We start from the raw sequence: 26,035 nt of genomic DNA on the forward strand, positions 1-26,035 counted from the left end.
CAAGGAGCCAAGGTAAGTTGCTAGCTAGCATTAAACGTATCTTATAAAAAACAATCAATCTTAACATAATACCTAGTTAACTACACATGGTTGATGATATTACTAGGTTAACTAGCTTGTCCTGCGTTGCATGTAATCAATGCGGTGCCTGTTAATTTATTATCGAATCACAGCCTACTTCACCTACGCCAAACGGGTGATGATTTAACATAAGCGCATTTGCGAAAAAAGCACAATCGTTGCACAAATGTACCTAACCATAAACATCAATGGCTTTCTTAAAATCAATACACAGAAGTATATTTTTTTAACTTGCATATTTAGTTCAAATAAATTCATTTTAGCAGGCAATATTGTGTCAGTTCTTTGCGTTCAGTGCAAGCAGAGTCAGGGTATATATGCAACAGTTTGGGCCACCTGGCTCGTGTGAAGACCATTTCTTCCTAACAAAGACCGTAATTAATTTGTCAGAATGTTACATAATTATGACATAACATTGAAGGTTGTGCAATGTAACAGCAATATTTAGACTTAGTGATGCCACCCTTTAGATAAAATACGGAACAGTTCCTTATTTCACTGAAAGAATAAACATTTTGTTTTCAAAATGATAGTTTCCGGATTTGACCATATTAATGACCAAAGGCTCGTATTTCTGTGTGTTTATTATATTATAATTTAGTCTATGATTTGATAGAGCAGTCTGACTGAGGGGTGGTAGGCAGCAGCAGGCTCGTAAGCATTCATTCAAACAGCACTTTGCGTTTGCCAGCAGCTTTTAGCAATGCTTGAGGCACAGCTCTGTTTATGACTTCCAACCTATCAACTCCCAAGATTAGGCTGGCAATACTAAAGTGCCTATAAGAACATCCAATAGACAAAGGTATACGAAATACAAAATGGTATTGAGAGAAACAGTCAACGCATCATATTTCATAGAATAACTTGCGGCGAAACATGAAAGGGGTTCCCTCGTTATTTTACCGTTCATGTCTTCCATAGGGAATGTCTTGATCTACTTCAAATAAAGTCTGTGTTTCGTGCAGGCTTAAACCGCCTCGGCGTTTTGATACCCATGTAAATCTGGCTAGGATAAGGTAACGTTTGTCAACATATTTGAATAAATCCACTCTGCAAAAAAAATGTTTTTTTCTTATATTTAGCCAATATTGATCAGAGTTACCTTGTCCTATGGATATCTACACAGTTATCAAACTGGCAAGGTGGTGTAAGCCTACACGAAACACAGACCTTATTTGAAGTGAATCTAAAAATATCCTATGGAATAAATGAATGAAGGAACGGCTTTTCAGATTTTGCTGGAAGGTGGCATGGGAATTATGAGTCACACTTTGGTAGTCAATTCTTACCATACCCATTATTAAAATAAGATTTCCTGCATATAGAAATTACAGTTTTTGTTTTCAACATTCATCACAGGTAACTGAAACTCTAGTTTTTTTATTATTCAAACATTTGAGAGTATTTGTGTCTCCTAAGCAGACTCTTCAGTATCATTGTTACGTCAGAGAGCTGTGTGTGTGTGTGTGTGTGTGTGTGATTATATTCATTTTACAGATGGCTGAGAAAAGCAGAGCACCAGTGTGGGACTATTTCATTGAATTGGCACCAGGGAAAGCCATGTGTCTTATTTGTGATAACTGTCATAATTACAAATATATATATAAAAACCGGCCAATTAATCGGTATCTGCTTTTTTTTGGGTCCTAGAATAATCGGTATCGGCATTGAAATATCATAATCAAAGACCTCTAATATGTACCAATGATGTATATAAACCCTGGATTGCTGATGCTTTGTATTGGCCACTGAGAGGCTTTGAAGAAACTGGTCGGCCATATTGGCACTCCCCAGTAGGAGCAGTCCATAGTAATGAAAGGAATTGTACAGTATTTCAAATAAATGTTTCAAGGACAAAATTACATGTATTTAAGTTTTTTTTGTAGTGGGGACAGTAACATTAGTACTCTCAAATAAATAATTTAATATATTTTTATTAGATTTATGTTTAGTTAACATAATTGAATTTGCATTAAGGTGTCTGTAACAGAAGATGAATGTAGACATTAATAAATGCATTTCTATAGCTATCAAAATCGTTTTCACAATGGAGGAGTACCAAGATGGCTGTGCGGTGGCTTCAATACAGAGCCCCCTGTCAGTCATCCAGGGTTTATATACATCATTGGTACAGTACCTTGCGAAAGTATTCGGCCCCCTTGAACTTTGCGACCTTTTGCCACATTTCAGGCTTCAAACATAAAGATATAAAACTGTATTTTTTTGTGAAGAATCAACAACAAGTGGGACACAATCATGAAGTGGAACGACATTTATTGGATATTTCAAACTTTTTTAACAAATCAAAAACTGAAAAATTGGGCATGCAAAATTATTCAGCCCCCTTAAGTTAATACTTTGTAGCGCCACCTTTTGCTGCGATTACAGCTGTAAGTCACTTGGGGTATGTCTCTATCAGTTTTGCACATCGAGAGACTGAAATTTTTTCCCATTCCTCCTTGCAAAACAGCTCGAGCTCAGTGAGGTTGGATGGAGAGCATTTGTGAACAGCAGTTTTCAGTTCTTTCCACAGATTCTCGATTGGATTCAGGTCTGGACTTTGACTTGGCCATTCTAACACCTGGATATGTTTATTTTTTAACCATTCCATTGTAGATTTTGCTTTATGTTTTGGATCATTGTCTTGTTGGAAGACAAATCTCCATCCCAGTCTCAGGTCTTTTGCAGACTCCATCAGGTTTTCTTCCAGAATGGTCCTGTATTTGGCTCCATCCATCTTCCCATCAATTTTAACCATCTTCCCTGTCCCTGCTGAAGAAAAGCAGGCCCAAACCATGATGCTGCCACCACCATGTTTGACAGTGGGGATAGGTTGTGTTCAGGGTGATGAGCTGTGTTGCTTTTACGCCAAACATAACGTTTTGCATTGTTGCCAAAAAGTTCAATTTTGGTTTCATCTGACCAGAGCACCTTCTTCCACATGTTTGGTGTGTCTCCCAGGTGGCTTGTGGCAAACTTTAAACGACACTTTTTATGGATATCTTTAAGAAATGGCTTTCTTCTTGCCACTCTTCCATAAAGGCCAGATTTGTGCAATATACGACTGATTGTTGTCCTATGGACAGAGTCTCCCACCTCAGCTGTAGATCTCTGCAGTTCATCCAGAGTGATCATGGGCCTCTTGGCTGCATCTCTGATCAGTCTTCTCCTTGTATGAGCTGAAAGTTTAGAGGGACGGCCAGGTCTTGGTAGATTTGCAGTGGTCTGATACTCCTTCCATTTCAATATTATCGCTTGCACAGTGCTCCTTGGGATGTTTAAAGCTTGGGAAATCTTTTTGTATCCAAATCCGGCCTTAAACTTCTTCACAACAGTATCTCGGACCTGCCTGGTGTGTTCCTTGTTCTTCATGATGCTCTCTGCGCTTTTAACGGACCTCTGAGACTATCACAGTGCAGGTGCATTTATACGGAGACTTGATTACACACAGGTGGATTGTATTTATCATCATTAGTCATTTAGGTCAACATTGGATCATTCAGAGATCCTCACTGAACTTCTGGAGAGAGTTTGCTGCACTGAAAGTAAAGGGGCTGAATAATTTTGCACGCCCAATTTTTCAGTTTTTGATTTGTTAAAAAAGTTTGAAATATCCAATAAATGTCGTTCCACTTCATGATTGTGTCCCACTTGTTGATTCTTCACAAAAAAATACAGTTTTATATCTTTATGTTTGAAGCCTGAAATGTGGCAAAAGGTCGCAAAGTTCAAGGGGGCCGAATACTTTCGCAAGGCACTGTATGTACCTGGAAGGCGAGGTCGTGGTACTTCTGCTTCTCTTTGGGCCCCAGGGCGTACCACCACTCGCCCAGGATCTTGCTGACCGTGCGGTTGTCCTGGTTGGGGTGCCTCTGATGAACCAGTGCCCGGTGACGCTTGCTGAAAATCATGAACGCGTTCATCGGCCGCCGAATGTGGTCCTTTTCCCTCTAAGAGAGAGAGAGAGAAAGATACATGTGATAAGGGGGTGCATGGAAGGGTTGAGCCACAAGGAGTAGGTCGAATTTGCCCCTAATCACTGATACAGGGTCAGTTATATTTTTACCCCCTAATGGTAAGATTGGGATTGGGGGTCAGGTAATCTGATCCTCGATCTGTAGATAATGGCAATTTCTAGTTTGAGCTAATAGCACACAGAGAGAATGACACATAATGTATGTGAGTGGGAGATATTGGACTGAGAGACACAGATAAGAAAATAAAAGCCAGAGACAGACAAGCAGAGAGCTCACCTTTCTGTCTCCATCTTTGGGAAGGGCGCTGAGGGACTGAGTGCGCCTCTTGATAGGGCCCGTAGACGGGGCAGGATCATTGGCTACACCCGGAAAAAACCTGCCAATCAGAAACTCAATGTGATAGCGGCCTGCCAATCAGAAAGTCTGTGTGAATATGGCCTGCCAATCAGAAACTTAATGTGAATATGGCCTGCCAATCAGAAACTTAATGTGAATATGGCCTGCCAATCAGAAACTTTATGTGAATATGGCCTGCCAATCAGAAACTTAATGTGAATAAGGCCTGCCATTCAGAAACTTAATGTGAATAAGGCCTGCCAATCAGAAACGTAATGTGAATATGGCCTGCCAATCAGAAACATTTAATAATGTATGAATGTGTAGGACAGATTTTCCAATCATCTTCAATTCTGTGCTAATAGCTATTTCTTCAAGAGAATATGCCATTAGTAACATACTGTACCTGGATAAAGAAAGGTTGAGGAGGGCAAAAAGCTTGTATCCTTCTTCATCACTTAAATACCAAGCTACTTTTGTGGTTTTAAGTGGTACATTCTATGGTATACAAACACAACTATGACACTTTTTCTATGTAGGTCTCTCCATCAAACTAAGATAATTCAACAATCAATGACGCCAGGGCAATTGAAAGGAACTGGTCTTTCCAACTACAATGCAAGCATTTGTGATGGACTGTTCTAGAAAGCCATAGTGGGGCTGTCAAAGACTACAGACAACATTATTTCCTTTGACATCCCACTTGTAGTGTGACACCTGCAATTAAAACAGTCGACACACCTTCGAACGACCATTAAACAACCTAGAAAAAAAACAAAACGTACGGGTCGTCTGCATCGCTCTCCGTCTCGCTGTCGGCTCCACCTCTTTCTGCTCTTCCAGCTGGGGGGTCGTTGTCATTGGAGGACGGTGGTGGGCGGGATGGAGACCCTTGCTCTGCGTCTGGTGGACCCACCCATCCGTCACTCACTACGGCCACCCCACAACGGGGCTCTGAGACAAGTGAGAAGGGAGTTAGTTGGTGGACGCTGGTTGTTTTTCAGCTCCGTGTCGTGGCACCCACCTTCTGCACAGTGCATTACTTCCAGAGACCGCATAGCCCCTAGTTGATTATCCCTTACAATAAGAAGCTAAAATGGTTTAATAGAGAAATTATGATTATTGGACGCAATAATCAACTCAATGTAACCCAATGTAACTAGATCTCAAGGTAATTGCAAAAACATGCAGGTCGAATGTCACCAACATAAATGTATTTTTTTTAAATGTACTGAGAGTTATTTATTTATGAAGTGATGCAGCAAATTGTGAAAGATGCAATATGGTATACTGTACACTAAATATCTTTACAAAAGAAATAAGTACAACACATGAGTTGTGTATGCAACCTGACTAGAATAGGCCTATTTATTTCAACACGAGTGAAGTGTTAAACAAATCCTCACCTTTGCTCTGATTGACAAGCTGTTGGCCATCAGCGGGCTGGGCAGCCGCACTCGATTGGCTGGGCTCCAGGAAAGGGACCAATGAATGCCAAGGAAACACTGGCACTGAACGAGGCTCCACATTGGTCCATACTGTGGGAGGAAAAGGCAGATTCGGAAGGAAAATATTAAGAATAGTTGGTGATTTATTTTAAGTCTCAAATAGCAAGGGTTAACTGCAGTGGTTCCCAAACGTCTTTGTGCAGTGACGGCGTGACCATACTGAATTCTCCGCCCTTTGAATTCTCTTGTGACCCTTAAGAGAAACAAAATATTTCCTGTCTGAGCAGTATTTAGTCATGCCCCTCTCAGCCCCATTGGGAATTGACCCACCATTTTGGAAAACACACACTCTTAGAAAAAAAGGGTTCCAAAAGGGTTCTTCGGCTGTCCCCATAGGATAACCCTTTTTGGTTTCAGATAAAACTATTTTGGGTTCCATGTAGAACCCTCTCTGTAAAGGGTTCTACGTGGAACTCAAAAGGGTTCTACCTGGAACCAGAAAGGGTTCTCCAAAAGGTTATCCGATGGGGTTGGCCAAAGAACCCTTTTAGGCTCTGGATAGAACCTTTTTTTCTAAGAGTACACTGGTTAACAGTCATACAGTCAAACAGTTCAAGGGAAAAGTAATATATAGGGTCTCATTGGAAAAGCAACATAGGTCTTGATTAGTATATAATATGCTTCCATTATTTTAGATATTTAGGAAGTACATAATTGAGATCAAATTCTCTTTTACAATGACAACCTAGTTGGTCAAGAACAACATATACTTATATGGGCTTTTGCACATTAGAGCTGCTTAAGATTTTTGAGTCACATTGAGATTGATCCCTTGACATTTTCATATCACCAAGGATCTATTATGGTCCACACATACCAACACAGTCACGAGAAGGGCACGATAACACCTCTTCCCCCTCAGGAGGCTGAAAAGATTTGGCATGGGTCCTCAGATCTTCAAAAGGTTCTATAGCTGCACCATTGAGAGCATCTTGACTGGCCGCATCACCGCTTGGTATGGCAACTGCTTGGCATCCGACCACAAGGCGATACAGAGGGTAGTGCATACAGCCCAGTACATCACCGGGGCAGAGCTCCCTGCCATCCAGGACCTCTATACCAGGCGGTGTCAGTTCTCTCTGCTACAGCACAGCATGTCCCAAGTCTGGAACCAACAGGACCCTGAACAGCTTCTACCCCCATTCAGTCACAAGTACTTTAGTGAGGTCGGGCACTGATGTTGGGCGATTAGGCCTGGATCGCAGTCTGTTTCAATTCATCACAAAGGTGTTCGATGGGGTTGAGGTCAGGGCTCTGTGCAGGCCAGTCAAGTTCTTCCACACCGATCTCGACAAACCATTTCTGTATGGACCTTGCTTTGTGAACGGGGGAATTGTCATGCTGAAACAGGAAAGGGCCTTCGCCAAACTGTTTCCAAAAAGTTGGAAGCACAGTATCGTCTAGAATGTCATTGTTTGCTGTAGCGATAAGATTTCCCTTCACTGGAACTAAGGGGCCTTGTCCAAATCATGAAAAACAGCCCCAGACAATTATTCCTCCTCCACCAAACTTTACAGTTCAAATGACATTTTATCGGTCAAATACACATATTTAGCAGATGTTATTGTGGGTGTAGCGAAATACTTGGCACTATGCATTTTGGCAGGTAGTGTCCTCCTGGCATCCGCCAAACCCAGATTCGTCCGTCGGACTGCCAGATGGTGAAGCGTGATTTATCACTCCAGTGAACGCATTTCCACTGCTCCAAAGTCCAATGGCGGCGAGCTTAACATCACTCCAGCCAATGTTTGGCATTGCACATGGGGATCTTAGGCTTGTGTGCAGTTGATTGGCCCTGGAAACCCATTTCATGGAGCTTCAGACGAACAGTTATTGTGTTGACGCTGCTTCTAGTGGCCTACCACTTCGCGGCTGAGCCGTTGTTGACCGGGGCAGTTGACAGGGGCAACTCTACCAGGGCAGAAATTTGACAAACTGACTTGTTGGAAAGGTGGCATCCTATGACGGTACCACGTTGAAAGTCACTCAGCTCTTCAGTAAGGCCATTCTACTGACAAATGTTTGTCTATGGAGATTGCATGGCTGTGTGCTTGACTTTACCTGTCAGCAACGGGTGTGGCTGAAATAGCCAAATCCACTAATTTGAAGGGTTGTCCACATACTTTTGTATATATAGTGTATCTACCTCAATTACCTCATACATATATATAGCCAAGTTGTCGTTACTCATTGCCCATCTATTATTATGTGTTTGACTTATTATTCTATTATTTCTCTATTTTCTTTCTCTCTGCATTGATAGGAAGGGTCCCCTAAGTAAGCATTCCACTGTTAGTCTACACCTGTTGTGTATGTGACAAATAACATTTGATTTAATTTGATGTTGGCCAGGTGAGATACTGTACATGACGAAGGATGACTGAGTTGCCTTTAGAGGATAGAGGGGTTTCTTCTCAGAAGTGTTTGAAGTCTTGAACTTGCAAGCCCTCCTCGGGTTCTCATGACACATGGGAGGGTCATGGCGGAGCACATTACTTCATGCACACACGCTGAGACTACTGCTCTAGACAGGGCTAGCTTTAAACATTCACTTCATCTCCCATTGACTTCAACGGGACCAAGTGAACCCCCCCATAGAGTATAACGTGACAGAATGGTGGAGAGAAGCACGATCCAATAAGCAAAGAGAGCTGCACTAATTCCATCGAGAGACAAATTATCCATGACAACACTGTAATACTTTTGATCCTTCCCATTTCGGGTGGGATAAAATAAAACCACTGGACTTGCCCTTGGTTACTCTGCCCGGGGTTGTGTATCGTCTGCTATACTGGGCTCTGTGTGTTGTTTGTGTGAGTCCTCCCTGCTCTCAGCAGCCTTGCATGTTGAGACACGTCCCTCTTTCAAAGTTGAACTGAAACTGAAGCACACAGACCCACACCCCTTATCGCACACTCGTTGACCCCCCATGCCCCACCACACACACAGACCCACACCCCTTATCGCACACTCGTTGACCCCCCCTGCCCCACCACACACACCCCTTATCGGACAACCACAAAACGTTATGCTACCTTACGCCTGACACAGCACTCTTGCGGCCATGTTGCACCATTTCACCACACTCAAATGTACAATTATTGTCGCTGAAGTCACTCATTTTTAAACATACGTAACTGCCAAAAATAAAGAAAACACTTGAGTAAATGAGGGTTCTGGCGCCTCTGCTATGGTGTGGGGGTGCATTTCCCTGGCATGGTTGAGATCCACACAACCCCTTAGAGGGCAAGGTAAACGGCAAAAAATACACAGCCATTCTGAGTGATCACCTTCAACCTGTGGTGAATCGTTTCTACCCTGATGGGAGTGGTCTCACTCTCTTCCAGGTTGACAATGCCCCCATCTACAGGGCACGAGTGGTCACTGAATGGTCTGATGAGCATGAAAACGATGTAAACCATATGCCGTGGCTGTCTCAGTCACCAGATCTCTACCCAATTGAACACTTATGGGAGATTCTGGAGCAGCGCCTGAGTGAGCTTTTTCCACCGCAGTCAACAAAACACCAACTGATGTATTTACTGTGGAAGAATGATGTTGCATAACTGCAATAATAACTCTTCCCATATCACTGATGTATTACTATGATGTCTATAAACCCCTAACCTCTATAGACCGCTATATACTAACCCCTATACACCTCTATTAACTAACCCCTATACACCTCTATATACTAACCCCTATACACCTCTATATACTAACCCCTATACACCTCTATATACTAACCCATATACACCTCTATATACTAACCCCTATACACCTCTATATACTAACCCCTATACACCTCTATATACTAACCCCTATACACCTCTATTAACTAACCCCTATACACCTCTATATACTAACCCCTATACACCTATATTAACTAACCCCTATACACCTCTATATACTAACCCCTATACACCTCTATATACTAACCTCTATACACCTCTATTAACTAACCCCTATACACCTCTATATACTAACCCCTATACACCTCTATTAACTAACCCCTATACACCTCTATATACTAACCCCTATACACCTCTATATACTAACCCCTATACACCTCTATATACTAACCCCTATATACTAACCCCTATATACTAAACCCTATACACCTCTATTAACTAACCCCTATACACCTCTATATACTAACCCCTATACACCTCTATATACTAACCCCTATACACCTCTATATACTAACCCCTATACACCTCTATTAACTAACCCCTATACACCTCTATATACTAACCCCTATACACCTCTATTAACTAACCCCTATACACCTCTATATACTAACCCCTATACACCTCTATATACTAACCCCTATACACCTCTATATACTAACCCCTATACACCTCTATATACTAACCCCTATATACTAACCCCTATACACCTCTATTAACTAACCCCTATACACCTCTATATACTAACCCCTATACACCTCTATTAACTAACCCCTATACACCTTATTAATAACCCCAACACCCTATACAAAGCTATATACTAATACTAACCCCTATACACCTCTATTAACTAACCCCTATACACCTCTATATACTAACCCCTATACACCTCTATATACTAACCCCTATACACCTATATATACTAACCCCTATACACCTATATATACTAACCCCTATACACCTCTATTAACTAACCCCTATACACCTCTATATACTAACCCCTATACACCTCTATTAACTAACCCCTATACACCTCTATATACTAACCTCTATACACCGCTATATACTAACCCCTATACACCTCTATTAACTAACCCCTATACACCTCTATATACTAACTATACACCCTATATATAACCCCTATACCTCTATATACTAACCCCTATACACCTCTATATACTAACCCCTATACACCTCTATATACTAACCCCTATACACCTCTATATACTAACCTCTATACACCCCTATATACTAACCCCTATACACCTCTATATACTAACCCCTATACACCTCTATATACTAACCCCTATACACCTCTATATACTAACCCCTATACACCTCTATACTAACCCCTATACACCTCTATACTAACCCCTATACACCTCTATATACTAACCCCTATACACCTCTATTAACTAACCCCTATACACCTCTATTAACTAACCCCTATACACCTCTATTAACTAACCCCTATACACCTCTATTAACTAACCCCTATACACCTCTATTAACTAACCCCTATACACCTCTACATACTAACCCCTATACACCTCTATATACTAACCCCTATACACCTCTATTAAACTAACCCCTATACACCTCTATATACTAACCCCTATAGACCTCTATATGCTAACCCCTATACACCTCTATATACTAACCCCTATACACCTCTATATACTAACCCCTATACACCTCTATTAACTAACCCCTATACACCTCTATATACTAACCCCTATACATCTCTATTAACTAACCCCTATACACCTCTATATACTAACCCCTATACACCTCTATTAACTAACCCCTATAGACCTCTATATACTAACCCCTATACACCTCTATATACTAACCCCTATACACCTCTATATACTAACCGCTATACACCTCTATATACTAACCCCTATACACCTCTATATACTAACCCCTATACACCTCTATTAACTAACCCCTATATACCTCTATATACTAACCCCTATACACCTCTATTAACTAACCCCTATACACCTCTATTAACTAACCCCTATACACCTCTATATACTAACCCCTATACACCTCTATATACTAACCCCTATACACCTCTATTAACTAACCCCTATACACCTCTATATACTAACCCCTATACACCTCTATATACTAACCCCTATACACCTCTATATACTAACCCCTATAGACCTCTATATACTAACCCCTATACACCTCTATATACTAACCCCTATACACCTCTATATACTAACCCCTATACACCTCTATTAACTAACCCCTATACACCTCTATATACTAACCCCTATACACCTCTATATACTAACCCCTATACACCTCTATATACTAACCCCTATATACTAACCCCTATACACCTCTATTAACTAACCCCTATACACCTCTATATACTAACCCCTATACACCTCTATATACTAACCCCTATATACTAACCCCTATACACCTCTATTAACTAACCCCTATACACCTCTATATACTAACCCCTATACACCTCTATATACTAACCCCTATACACCTCTATTAACTAACCCCTATACACCTCTATATACTAACAACTATACACCTCTATATACTAACCCCTATACACCTCTATATACTAACCCCTATACACCTCTATATACTAACCCCTATATACTAACCCCTATACACCTCTATATACTAACCCCTATACACCTCTATATACTAACCCCTATATACTAACCCCTATACACCTCTATTAACTAACCCCTATACACCTCTATATACTAACCCCTATACACCTCTATATACTAACCCCTATATACTAACCCCTATACACCTCTATTAACTAACCCCTATACACCTCTATATACTAACCCCTATACACCTCTATATACTAACCCCTATACACCTCTATTAACTAACCCCTATACACCTCTATATACTAACCCCTATACACCTCTATTAACTAACCCCTATACACCTCTATATACTAACCCCTATACACCTCTATTAACTAACCCCTATACACCTCTATATACTAACCCCTATACACCTCTATTAACTAACCCCTATAGACCTCTATATACTAACCCCTATACACCTCTATATACTAACCCCTATACACCTCTATATACTAACCGCTATACACCTCTATATACTAACCCCTATACACCTCTATATACTAACCCCTATACACCTCTATTAACTAACCCCTATATACCTCTATATACTAACCCCTATACACCTCTATTAACTAACCCCTATACACCTCTATTAACTAACCCCTATACACCTCTATATACTAACCCCTATACACCTCTATATACTAACCCCTATACACCTCTATTAACTAACCCCTATACACCTCTATATACTAACCCCTATACACCTCTATATACTAACCCCTATACACCTCTATATACTAACCCCTATAGACCTCTATATACTAACCCCTATACACCTCTATATACTAACCCCTATACACCTCTATATACTAACCCCTATACACCTCTATTAACTAACCCCTATACACCTCTATATACTAACCCCTATACACCTCTATATACTAACCCCTATACACCTCTATATACTAACCCCTATATACTAACCCCTATACACCTCTATTAACTAACCCCTATACACCTCTATATACTAACCCCTATACACCTCTATATACTAACCCCTATATACTAACCCCTATACACCTCTATTAACTAACCCCTATACACCTCTATATACTAACCCCTATACACCTCTATATACTAACCCCTACTATTAACTAACCCCTATACACCTCTATATACTAACAACTATACACCTCTATATACTAACCCCTATACACCTCTATATACTAACCCTATGCACCTCTATATACTAACCCCTATATACTAACCCCTATACACCTCTATATACTAACCCCTATACACCTCTATATACTAACCCCTATATACTAACCCCTATACACCTCTATTAACTAACCCCTATACACCTCTATATACTAACCCCTATACACCTCTATATACTAACCCCTATATACTAACCCCTATACACCTCTATTAACTAACCCCTATACACCTCTATATACTAACCCCTATACACCTCTATTAACTAACCCCTATACACCTCTATATACTAACCTCTATACACCTCTATATACTAACCCTATACACCTCTATATACTAACCCCTATACACCTCTATTAACTAACCCCTATACACCTCTATATACTAACCCCTATACACCTCTATATACTAACCCCTATACACCTCTATATACTAACCCCTATATACTAACCCCTATACACCTCTATTAACTAACCCCTATACACCTCTATATACTAACCCCTATACACCTCTATATACTAACCCCTATATACTAACCCCTATACACCTCTATTAACTAACCCCTATACACCTCTATATACTAACCCCTATACACCTCTATATACTAACCCCTATACACCTCTATTAACTAACCCCTATACACCTCTATATACTAACCCCTATACACCTCTATATACTAACCCCTATACACCTCTATATACTAACCCCTATACACCTCTATATACTAACCCCTATATACTAACCCCTATACACCTCTATTAACTAACCCCTATACACCTCTATATACTAACCCCTATACACCTCTATATACTAACCCCTATACACCTCTATTAACTAACCCCTATACACCTCTATATACAAACCCCTATACACAGCTATATACTAACCCCTATACACCTCTATTAACTAACCCCTATACACCTCTATATACTAACCCCTATACATATCTATATACTAACCCCTATACACCTATATATACTAACCCCTATACACCTCTATATACTAACCCCTATACACCTCTATTAACTAACCCCTATACACCTCTATATACTAACCCCTATACACCTCTATTAACTAACCCCTATACACCTCTATATACTAACCCCTATACACCTCTATATACTAACCCCTATACACCTCTATATACTAACCCCTATACACCTCTATATACTAACCCCTATACACCTCTATATACTAACCTCTATACACCGCTATATACTAACCCCTATACACCTCTATATACTAACCCCTATACACCTCTATTAACTAACCCCTATACACCTCTATATACTAACCCCTATACACCTCTATATACTAACCCCTATACACCTCTATATACTAACCCCTATACACCTCTATATACTAACCCCTATACACCTCTATATACTAACCCCTATACACCTCTATTAACTAACCCCTATACACCTCTATATACTAACCCCTATACACCTCTATTAACTAACCCCTATACACCTCTATATACTAACCCCTATACACCTCTATTAACTAACCCCTATACACCTCTACATACTAACCCCTATACACCTCTATATACTAACCCCTATACACCTCTATTAAACTAACCCCTATACACCTCTATATACTAACCCCTATAGACCTCTATATACTAACCCCTATACACCTCTATATACTAACCCCTATACACCTCTATATACTAACCCCTATACACCTCTATATACTAACCCCTATACACCTCTATTAACTAACCCCTATACACCTCTATATACTAACCCCTATACATCTCTATTAACTAACCCCTATACACCTCTATATACTAACCCCTATACACCTCTATTAACTAACCCCTATAGACCTCTATATACTAACCCCTATACACCTCTATATACTAACCCCTATACACCTCTATATACTAACCCCTATACACCTCTATATACTAACCGCTATACACCTCTATATACTAACCCCTTTACACCTCTATATACTAACCCCTATACACCTCTATATACTAACCCCTATACACCTCTATTAACTAACCCCTATATACCTCTATATACTAACCCCTATACACCTCTAATAACTAACCCCTATACACCTCTATTAACTAACCCCTATACACCTCTATATACTAACCCCTATACACCTCTATATACTAACCCCTATACACCTCTATTAACTAACCCCTATACACCTCTATATACTAACCCCTATACACCTCTATATACTAACCCCTATACACCTCTATATACTAACCCCTATACACCTCTATATACTAACCCCTATACACCTCTATATACTAACCCCTATACACCTCTATATACTAACCCCTATATACTAACCCCTATACACCTCTATTAACTAACCCCTATACACCTCTATATACTAACCCTATACACCTCTATATACTAACCCCTATATACTAACCCCTATACACCTCTATTAACTAACCCCTATACACCTCTATATACTAACCCCTATACACCTCTATATACTAACCCCTATACACCTCTATATACTAACCCATATACACCTCTATATACTAACCCCTATACACCTCTATACACTAACCCCTATACATCTCTATATACTAACCTCTATACACCCTTATATACTAACCCCTATACACCTCTATATACTAACCCCTATACACCTCTATATACTAACCCCTATACACCTCTATATACTAACCCCTATACACCTCTATATACTAACCCCTATACACCTCTATACACTAACCCCTATACATCTCTATATACTAACCTCTATACACCCTTATATAATAACCCTATACACCTCTATTAACTAACCCCTATACACCTCTATATACTAACCCCTATACACCTCTATTAACTAACCCCTATACACCTCTATATACTAACCCCTATACACCTCTATATACTAACCCCTATACACCTCTATATACTAACCCTTATACACCTCTATTAACTAACCCCTATACACCTCTATATACTAACCCCTATACACCTCTATATACTAACCCCTATACACCTCTATATACTAACCCCTATACACCTCTATTAACTAACCCCTATACACCTCTATATACTAACCCCTATACACCTATATATACTAACCCCTATACACCTCTATATACTAACCCCTATACACCTCTATTAACTAACCTCTATACACCGCTATATACTAACCCTATACACCTCTATATACTAACCTCTATACACCGCTATATACTAACCCCTATACACCTCTATATACTAACCCCTATACACCTCTATTAACTAACCTCTATACACCGCTATATACTAACCCCTATACACCTCTATATACTAACCTCTATACACCACTATATACTAACCCCTATACACCGCTATATACTAACCCCTATACACCTCTATTAACTAACCCCTATACACCTCTATATACTAACCCCTATAGACCTCTATAGACCTCTATATACTAACCCCTATACACCTCTATAGACCTCTATATACTAACCCCTATACACCTCTATATACTAACCTCTATACACCCCTATATACTAACCCCTATACATCTCTATATACTAACCCCTATACATCTCTATATACTAACCTCTATAGACCTCTATATACTAACCTCTATACACCCCTACATACTAACCCCTATACATCTCTATATACTAACCTCTATACACCTCTATATACTAACCCTTATACACCTCTACATACTAACCCCTATAGACCTCTATATACTAACCCCTATACACCTCTATATACTAACTCTATATACTAACCCCTATACACCTCCATAGACCTCTATATACTAACCCCGATACACCTCTCTATACTAACCCCTATACACCTCTATAGACCTCTATATACTAACCCCGATACACATCTCTATACTAACCCATATACACCTCTATATACTAACCCCTATACATCTCTATATACTAACCCCTATACACCTCTATTAACTAACCCCTATACATCTCTATATACTAACCCCTATCCTATACACCTCTATATACTAACCCCTATCCTATACACCTCTATATACTAACCACTATACACCCCAATAATAATTGTTGTCTTACCTGTCCCGGGTCGTCCAATGATGATGTCCTTGCGGGGTGCAGGGTGAGGGGACTCGGCTGGTAGGATGAGGGGCAGCAGGGCGGTTGGAGAGGGGTGGCAGGCTACCGGCTGGGGCAATGCTCCTCCAATGGCGTCCTGGTGCCCGCCGGGCTTCCTCTCCCACTCCCTACCTCCTGATCCAGAGCTGGAGAGGGCGGAGCCAGTCGAGGAGATGGAGGCGGAGCCACCACTGAGGGTGGGGCTGGAGTGGGCAGGGTGTCCGGCGACGGCTGGGGTCAGGGACTGGGAGGAGGTTACAAGGACAAGGGTGGAGGCGGGGTTTCGCAGGAGGACTGCGCCATTGGTGGCGGCGCCGTTGATGGGCACGGGTGCTTGGAGGCCGGTGGCAAGGTGCAGGGGCTGGCTGTGCTCTCTGGAGGAGCGGCCTCCTCCTCCCCTCCTCACCAGGGGTCCATCTGTGAACTTGGCCAGGGGGACGTCGGGGTTCCGCACGATGACGGGGGGAGTCTCGCAGGGGCACGACGCGGCGGGGACTGGGGTCCTGGGGAAGGGGGAGGGAGGGGTGGGAGACACCAGCATTGGCGGGGGGTGGAGGCAGCGGAGGACGGGGGCGGCTGGTGGCGCTCCGGGGCCGGGGGAAGGAGAGGGAGGAGGGGGTGGTGGGCTGGCTCTGAGGAGAGAGCACCCTGAAGGCGGCTGGGCTTAGGCCTATATTCTCCCCTAACTGCTGGTCGGGCTTGGAGTAATCCTGGGCAGAGAGGGGCAGGGGCGGAGGAAGGGCATCAAGTTTCCGCTTGCTGGGGCTCATGGGCACAGTGAAGGTGAGGTTGGTCTGGAAGGTGGGTACGATGCCCGACAGGTGGCGCTCACGCTCCGAGCCCGGCGTACCCACCTTAGTGCCGCTCAGGTGGCGGTGGCGGCGAGGGGTGAGCGAAGGCGGCGCCGTGATGGGGCTGAAGGTGGCCGGGCGGAAGACGAAAAGCGGGGAAGGCGAGGGCGACGGTGTGGGCGAGAAGGGCGACTGGTTGGAGATAGGAGAGAAGGAAGGCGTGCCCGAGCGGGAGCTGCCCAGAGATACCAGCATTGTGGCCGCCTCGCACTCATCAAAGTCGAAGCGTGATAAGTCCTGGGGCAGGAGCGAGGGCAGGACCAGGCGGGGTCGTGAATCCCCTCCCCTACTGCTCGCTTCGCTGCTGTCTCGCGACGTATTGTCCCAGTCGAACTCTGAACTGGTCCGGCCGCCGCCCAGCCTCAGGTCTGACGGGGTTAGGGTGCCCGTACTGCTGGCCCCGCCACGGTCTCTGCCCCCTCCGCTGGCCTCCATCTCTTTAGTTCTCATGGAGAGATGACGCGAGCAGTAGCCTCTTCTCTGGGACTCCTTAGAGCAGCCCTCTCTGGAGCACAGCCTCCTCCACTGCTTGCCGTTGAACTTCTTGCGGATGCCCGTGGGGGTACACACCACGTCGCCCTTCTTGTACTTCTGCTGGGCCGCCGTGAGCGGGGTGCGGGAGCGCGACGAGGAAGTCGAACCCGAGCACGAGCCTCCACCCCCTCCAGATGCGCCGTGGGAGTTGGAGTTTGAAGAGGGCGGCTTATCCAGGGAGCCGCGGGAGGATGAGGAGGACAGAGGAGGGAGCTGAGGGGTGGCGATGACGGCAGCCCCCGCTGCCAGCGCTCCCGACTCAAGCCCCAGTAGCACCGTGGGGGAGGGAGGGGGGTGGGGGTTGAGGGCCAGGTGGGGGCCCACCAGCGGGGTGCCTCCGAGGCTCCGGACCACGGACAGGTGGGGGCTGAGGTAGCCCGGGGGCGGCTTGGAGAGTATGTGCCTGTGTTGGGACACCGCCAGTGGGCCTGTGTTGACCGCCCCCCCCGCCGCCCCCATGGGCACCATGCTGAAGTGGGACACCTCTATGTCCTCCTCGGGGGTCAGGGGCATGAAGTGGTGGTGCTGCTTGGCCCTCTCTCGGTTATCTCTCTCTTGTTTCCTCTGGAGCTCCCGCTCTCTCTCCACCAGGTCCTTCTCTCGCTCCCAGTCTCTTCCGGGCACCAGACTCAGCACCGAGGCGGGGGTGACGGGGGAGCTGACAGTGGAGGAAGACGAGGAGGCGGGGGCCGTTCCAGGGTATGAAAGCCTCCCCAACACGGACCCAGCCACAGTCGCGCTGAGCCCCATCCCACGGCTGAGGCGACACAGCTCCTGCTCCACCTCTATCTCATCCCTGTCCTCTTTCTCTCTCTCCCTCTCTCGCCCTCTCTTGGCGGCGGCATCGCTTTCCTCTCGCCCCCCTCCGCAGGGTCCCAGGTCCAGGTCCCAGGGGGGCACCAGCAGGCGGAGGCTCTGGCGGGACACCCACACAGCGGTCGGAGTGCCCACCCTGCCATCCCCTTCCTCATCCCCTGGGGGCACTCTATCCTCTAACAACACTCTATAGGGGTAGGACACAGCCGGGTGGGAGTCCACCTGGGTGACCAGGCCCTCTCGGTACCACTGGCGCTGGACCTCTGTGGTGCCGCCGTCCTCGTTGCCTCCGAAGGGCACGCACACAGGGGTGCCGATGGGGACGGCTTGGGAGCCGGGCGGCGGGGCGTCCATGATAATGTCCACGGGTCCCTGGGCACCCTCACGGAACGGGTAGCGGTAAAGCTCCTTCTCGCCGTTCAGCTGCACCTCCAGGCTGCCGTGCTCGCCGCTCACCCGCCGCACCACGCCCGCTCTGAACACTGAGTCCATGCTCTCCCTCCCCCCTCCTCCGTTCTCCTCTTCCCCCTTTCCAGTCCTCCTCCGAGCCTGCCTGGCTAGCACCCGCTGGTTCTTTAGACCTTTGGCCAGGGCGTCGGCTAGCGCGTCCGACAGGCTCTGTGGGGTCGGAGTTTGCGGGGTGCTACGTTGCACCAGGGCCAGGGTGTGTGCTTCGGGGGTGGGGTTGGCGTGGTGAGAGTTGGAGCGGTGTGGCTCGCTCACGTCCAGGTCGTGTTCGCTGGCTGTGTCTGTAGAGGAGCAGCGGACAGGGCTGGGGGAGATTTCTCTGCCTCCCTCTGGGCCTCTCCTGTCTCTGTCCCCTATGGGAGGGGGTCCAGGTGTGTTGTCCCTGTCCTGTGGTGGAGCTATAGTGGTAATGTAGTCCTCCACTGGTCTCCTGGTCTGACTGTTGATGTCAGTGAGCGAACCGCCCTCCCTCGCCGCCGACCCGGGCCCCGAAGATAAGCTCGACAACTGACTTCCGGCGTTACTGTCACTGTGAGCACTATTTCTGTTCAGTGGAGGCGCGCCGGTGTTGCCGGGGCCTCCGTGGTTGGCGGCGGCAGCGGCGGCGGCAGCACAGTGCTCAGAGGTGTACTTCTTCTTGGGGACGCGGGCCTTGAAGGTGGCCGTCTTGCGGTTGGACGAGGGGTTGGGGCTGTTGGCAGCGCTGGTGGCGCTGCTGCTGCTGTCTGTGCTGTGGGCGCTCAGCGATTTGACGCTCCCCAGGAGGGAGTCCTCCGACTTCCCAGGGAGGGACCCTGCTGCTGCGGCCGCTGTCTCTGGGACCCGGGGCCCCTCTCTGTGGCCCTCCCTCTCTGGCGTGGCCATCGTTGTGAGTGTCACCGACTCCTCCTGAGAAGACTCTGAGTGAGATGAGGTTTGGGGTGAGGTCTGACTTTTGGGGGATCGGTCTCTGTTCTCATCCGAGTCTCTTTTCTCTCCACTGTCCCCTGTCCCCCGTCTCTTCCCCCCTTTGGCTCGGGTCGATGGGGGCGAGCGCCTTCCTTGCTTTTTAATCGGCTTCATCTCTGCATTGGGAGGTTTCTTGACTATTTACAGTGGCTTAATTTTCCAGAATCTTTGTTCCTCTCTCCTCCCTCTATTTCCCTGCTCTTCCAGCTCCTCTCTCTCTTCTCTTCCTTTCCTCTTTCTGTTTCTCCAGCTCTTTCCACCTTATTGCAGACCCTGAAACAGAGCAGAGCGTAACAAGGGATGGATTATTCATGTGGCGAATGCATTGTGACATTATACAAATCCTATTCACCAGGTACGGTAGCGGTGGGGAGAAGTGGTCGTCAAAGAAGAACTGGGCCCAGTTTGACCAAATAATTTCCAATACAGACCTATTCTATAAAGCCATGTATTTTGTGTCCTTGGTAATGCATTCATTCTTGATATGAACGATGTATCATTCAACTCAAGAAGTAATGGGTATTACCATTTTATTACAAAATCATTTCACATGAATTTCACTGAGTGTACAAAATATTAGGGAAAACGGCTCTTTTTCCATTACATAGACTGACCACATGAATCCAGGTGAAAGCTAAGTCTTGACACAACTGAGACACGGATTGTGTGTGTGTGTATGTGTGTGTGTGTGTGTGTGTGTGTGTGTGTGTGTGTGTGTGTGTGTGTGTGTGTGTGTGTGTGTGTGTGTGCCATTCAGAGGGTGAATGGGCAAGAGAAAAGATTTAAGTATCACATATAATTATACAAATGAAACCATAATGAAGCAATCTTATATAGTGTGTAAAGTAATATAACAATATAGCAAAATAGTGGCGAGCACATTTGGAAATGCTTGTCCAGACAAGTCTGCACCCACACACACACACAGAGGCACACACACAGAGGCACACAGACACACTGTCTCTATCTCTCTCTCTGGTTTCTTGGCTATGACAGTTGAGGAGGGGGAATTCCTTCTTGTTCACTCGCATTTCTCTCCTTCTCTTACTCACTCGTTCTTTCTCTCTCTCTCTCTGGTTCTCGGTGGTGACCTTCATCTATTTCGTAGCTGAACCAATCCGCCCCTACAATCCACACATCCTGTCATGGACCATTACCTAACTTCCTGCTACTTCATTATCCTCTCTCTTTAGCCCTCTCTTCTCCTTAGATTTCATACCAACAACCACTCTCTCATTTAGAGGCATTTTTCACTGCCAGGGAAAATATCGATGTTGCTCGAATGCTGACAAATTTGGTTGACAGAGACGAACTGAAAACCAACAGGTTTGGTTTGGGTTTTCTATTGAAACAGGCAGCGCCATGTGTTGTAGGCCTAGCATGCTTACATTCTGGGTCGTTTGTTCCAGCACACAGTTCCCGTCCGCCTCAGAGTTTCAGACAACACAACGCCGCGATTCAACAAAAAGTCTATCTAATCCTCTAACAAAGCAGGACCAAAGACAAACGTCAAAGTCTAGACAAAATGATATTGTGGAGTATGAGTTTGCTTTCATCACGTTAGGATTGAATGCTGCATGTCATGGAGAAATGATATTTAGTGAATATTCGGTTGTTACAATGTCATGTACGTCTAGTAATTTAATTATTTTTGCTGTACAGAACTCCAAGGTATCTATCTACTTGTAATGAGGAACTACAGACCTGCGTTGTTGTGACCACACTACACGTAAACTGCTGTTTGATAATACACACAGTTACAAACCAGTACCTGTGTTATGCAAATTATATTTGGGAGACTTGCGATTGCTTCCAAAGAACTGTCATCATAAAAGTCATTTGTTGCCTCACTTTTTTCAAGTTAGAAGTGTGCACATTTGTTTACTCAATAGTGGACACCTGGCAAGTATGTGGGTGAGTGTCATAATTATAACAATTTCGATAAATGAAGGTACGACGCATTTCCCTTCTAAATGTATGAGCCTTATCCATTTATCAATATTGCATCAACGTTCACTTTGGGCTGCAGAGTGGCGCAGCTGTCTAAGACACTGGATCTCAGTGCTAGAGGCGTCACTAGTTCGAATCCCTGGTTTGTATCCAGGCTGTTTCACAACCGGCCGTGATTGGGAGTCCCATAGGGAGGGCGTCGCACAAATGGCCCAGCGTCGTCCGGGTTTGGCCGGTGTAGGCCGTCATTGTACATAAGAATTTGTTCTTAGTTAAATACAGGTTACAAAAATATATATTTGCCCATATCTATGCTGTATAAACCCTAGCATGCTGAACTATTACCATGTTATAGCATTGTCATTGGTCACCATTGGAGAACTTGTGGTAATATCCTATGTGCGCATAATGAAAATCAATGTTCACATAACATCCCAATGTGCACAGACGTCAATTCTACGTTGGTTAAACGTAATTTAATTTAAACGAAGTGGGGGGGAAACGTTTATTCAACCGGTGTGTGCACAGTGGGATGAATTTCCACCTCTACAATTTCGATACATAACTATTAAACGATGAGAACTACTGGAGAACATTGACCTATAGTGCAACTACCGGATAATTTACAAACTTCACGTAGGGCCTGCCTACCAAAGTACTTAGGCTGAATGTAGATCAAAAACAAGCAACAACCCTAAACTGAAGTACTGTTAAATGCAAACGAATGCAAGAACCGGGGAACTGTTACTTTTGCTGAATAGTAACGTTGCGGTGCGATATATGTGTCAACCACTCTTATTGGTCGTAGTGCTTTTGCGATTACTATCAGCTTACTACACAACAGGGCCGTGAAGTCCAGTGACGCAGGTCTAACAACACAAGGCCGCTTAGCAAAATCTTCTTCGTGGAACATTTAACACGGGACATTAAACACTTAAAGGCCTAGTAATTCCAAAATATGGTGCTGTGGAATAACTCATCAAAAGGTATTGACAAACAGATTTAGGCTTACTTAAATCGAACAATATGTCATGAACGTTACATCGTGCGACAGCAGCCAAAGTAATTATGCTGCGAATTCATTCGTGACAACCGTTGTCAAATGTGGACATTACTGGATGCAACTTAGGAACTAATTTACCGGCGAGTGCAAACTGCAACGTTGTACATTAAGTTACAATAAAAAGTAAAAAATTGTGGACACAACGCAGAAACGCGGCCCACAAGCCTGCAGGCGAAGGACAGATTCAAATAGACATTTTGTATCGCGAATAGTAGCCTAGGTAGAGATAATAAAGCTAATAACTATGTGGGTGATGCAGATTGCTTCGATGTTTGCTTTCAATCGCAACCTAAGAAAAACACTTCTAGGAAGTCTCAGTCTTAATAATGGCAGTTATGGCGTTGAATATTTTCTGGGGGAAAAGTTTTAGGCTGACAATCCACCCGCACCGCTCCCTTTTCATTAAGTGTGGCATCCAATCCTCTCTTTACTTCTCTCCGTAGAGTATTATAAAAAAAATGAATATATAATTGTATTAGTAGTTGCAGAGGGTGCTTATTATTGGCAACGTCTACAACGTAGCAGGTCGACAAAGCAAAACAGGCTACTGCAGCGCTGCAGAAGAAAGATTTGTAGGTTTTACTCACCACAAAATTATTTTCAATGCAGATATTTATCGAGTCAGTAGCGAAATCGTTAGTAGGCCTATAGTCGGATATCCAGGGTTGACATTTAACAGACTGTCACATTATCTTTCTTCTGTAAAGCAACTTAAATGAGGAAAAACTACTGACTGCTCTGTACATTCTACTCTACAGTCGCAAAATGGTGAATGAAGCCCAAAGCCTTGACACTAGTCCATCTAGCCAATCAGAGGACACATTTGAGTACAGTAGCCAGTAGATTTCATGAATCCAAGGAACTACATGGCCATGTATATTTGATTGACACCGTGTTTAGTCGAATCGTGCTGTGGCAAAACACCAAACAGCTGTTTAGGACAGGGCTGCGGCATCCAATAGTGCTTTAGGGGAGGTCTGCTGACAGGGAGTAGGCGGGCGAATGGAACAAAAATAATACTCCTTACCAATCTACAAACGCATACAGCGGAGATAACAGTCCTATAAAAATTGGAATTTGGGACCTGATGTTCTTTAACGCTCGTGTTTTGCAGTTGTGGTAATATAAGGACATCTGTTGTAAAATAATAATAATTTAAAAAACATTTAACCTGTAGCTTACATGACCAGTATAGAAGAGGCAAGTGACGTTCAACCAGCAATTAAATGGGGAGGGGAATGGGATAGAAAAAAAGTTTAGAGCTGTTTATTTTCGCTGATCAATGCGCTCAAGCAAGTGACATCGAAAACCTAGACATTATGAATGTCCATTTTTGCTATTTATTTCGAATATATGTTTTTTTAACCGTGTTTTTCCCCTATTGTATCCTTTGATATTTTCATTCTTCTCCTTTACATTAGCCAGTCTAGCCAATCACAGCGCTCTATATACTATCGTTGACGTCAGTGCGCGCTTTGTCCCGCCTCCCCATCCAACCGATAGACTGTAAAGCTAACGTCACCAAATCAATCTACGATTGGCCAAATGATAGAGGGTCTCTAGGCCAATGACCAAGTACTGTGATGAGGTCATCGTGCTTGTTGCCATCAGCTGAGCCAAACAGGAAGGGTCCAGAGTAAATGAGTCTAAACCTAGGATTACTGTTCCTAAGGGAATGAGCCATATATATTCCTCTATAACATTTCATAATGATGATAGGTATCATGTTCGTGGATTGGTTTGTAGCAGTGCAACACACTGTGCACTGTTTCCTGCATGTACAGACGGTGAACTGACTGGTCTTGGTCAACACTATAGTTCTGCTTACGCACATACCATGTAGTTATAACATGTTAGGGTGTTACGTAACCTTTGTGCGTGGAAGTGCACACACTCACGCACACACAGAGCAGGTTCATACACACATACATGCATGCAT

The 26,035-nt window shown here is 44.0% G+C and overlaps 1 protein-coding gene across 1 annotated transcript in view; it reads right to left on the reverse strand.

Annotated features, from left to right (window-relative positions):
• LOC115128771 (protein capicua homolog) overlaps positions 1-24,848 on the reverse strand; it is a 43,688-nt gene extending 18,840 nt beyond the window's left edge. The window contains 7 exon segments of the mRNA XM_065017733.1: positions 3,849-4,031; positions 4,335-4,434; positions 5,180-5,348; positions 5,801-5,932; positions 17,428-17,929; positions 17,931-21,356; positions 24,684-24,848. Coding sequence (XP_064873805.1) covers positions 3,849-4,031; positions 4,335-4,434; positions 5,180-5,348; positions 5,801-5,932; positions 17,428-17,929; positions 17,931-21,197 — 4,353 coding nt within the window. The 5' untranslated portion in view covers positions 21,198-21,356; positions 24,684-24,848.
• Positions 24,849-26,035: the final 1,187 nt, after the last annotated feature.

The sequence above is a fragment of the Oncorhynchus nerka genome, linkage group LG4 (genome assembly GCF_034236695.1).
Source record: "Oncorhynchus nerka isolate Pitt River linkage group LG4, Oner_Uvic_2.0, whole genome shotgun sequence".
NCBI lineage: Eukaryota > Metazoa > Chordata > Actinopteri > Salmoniformes > Salmonidae > Oncorhynchus > Oncorhynchus nerka.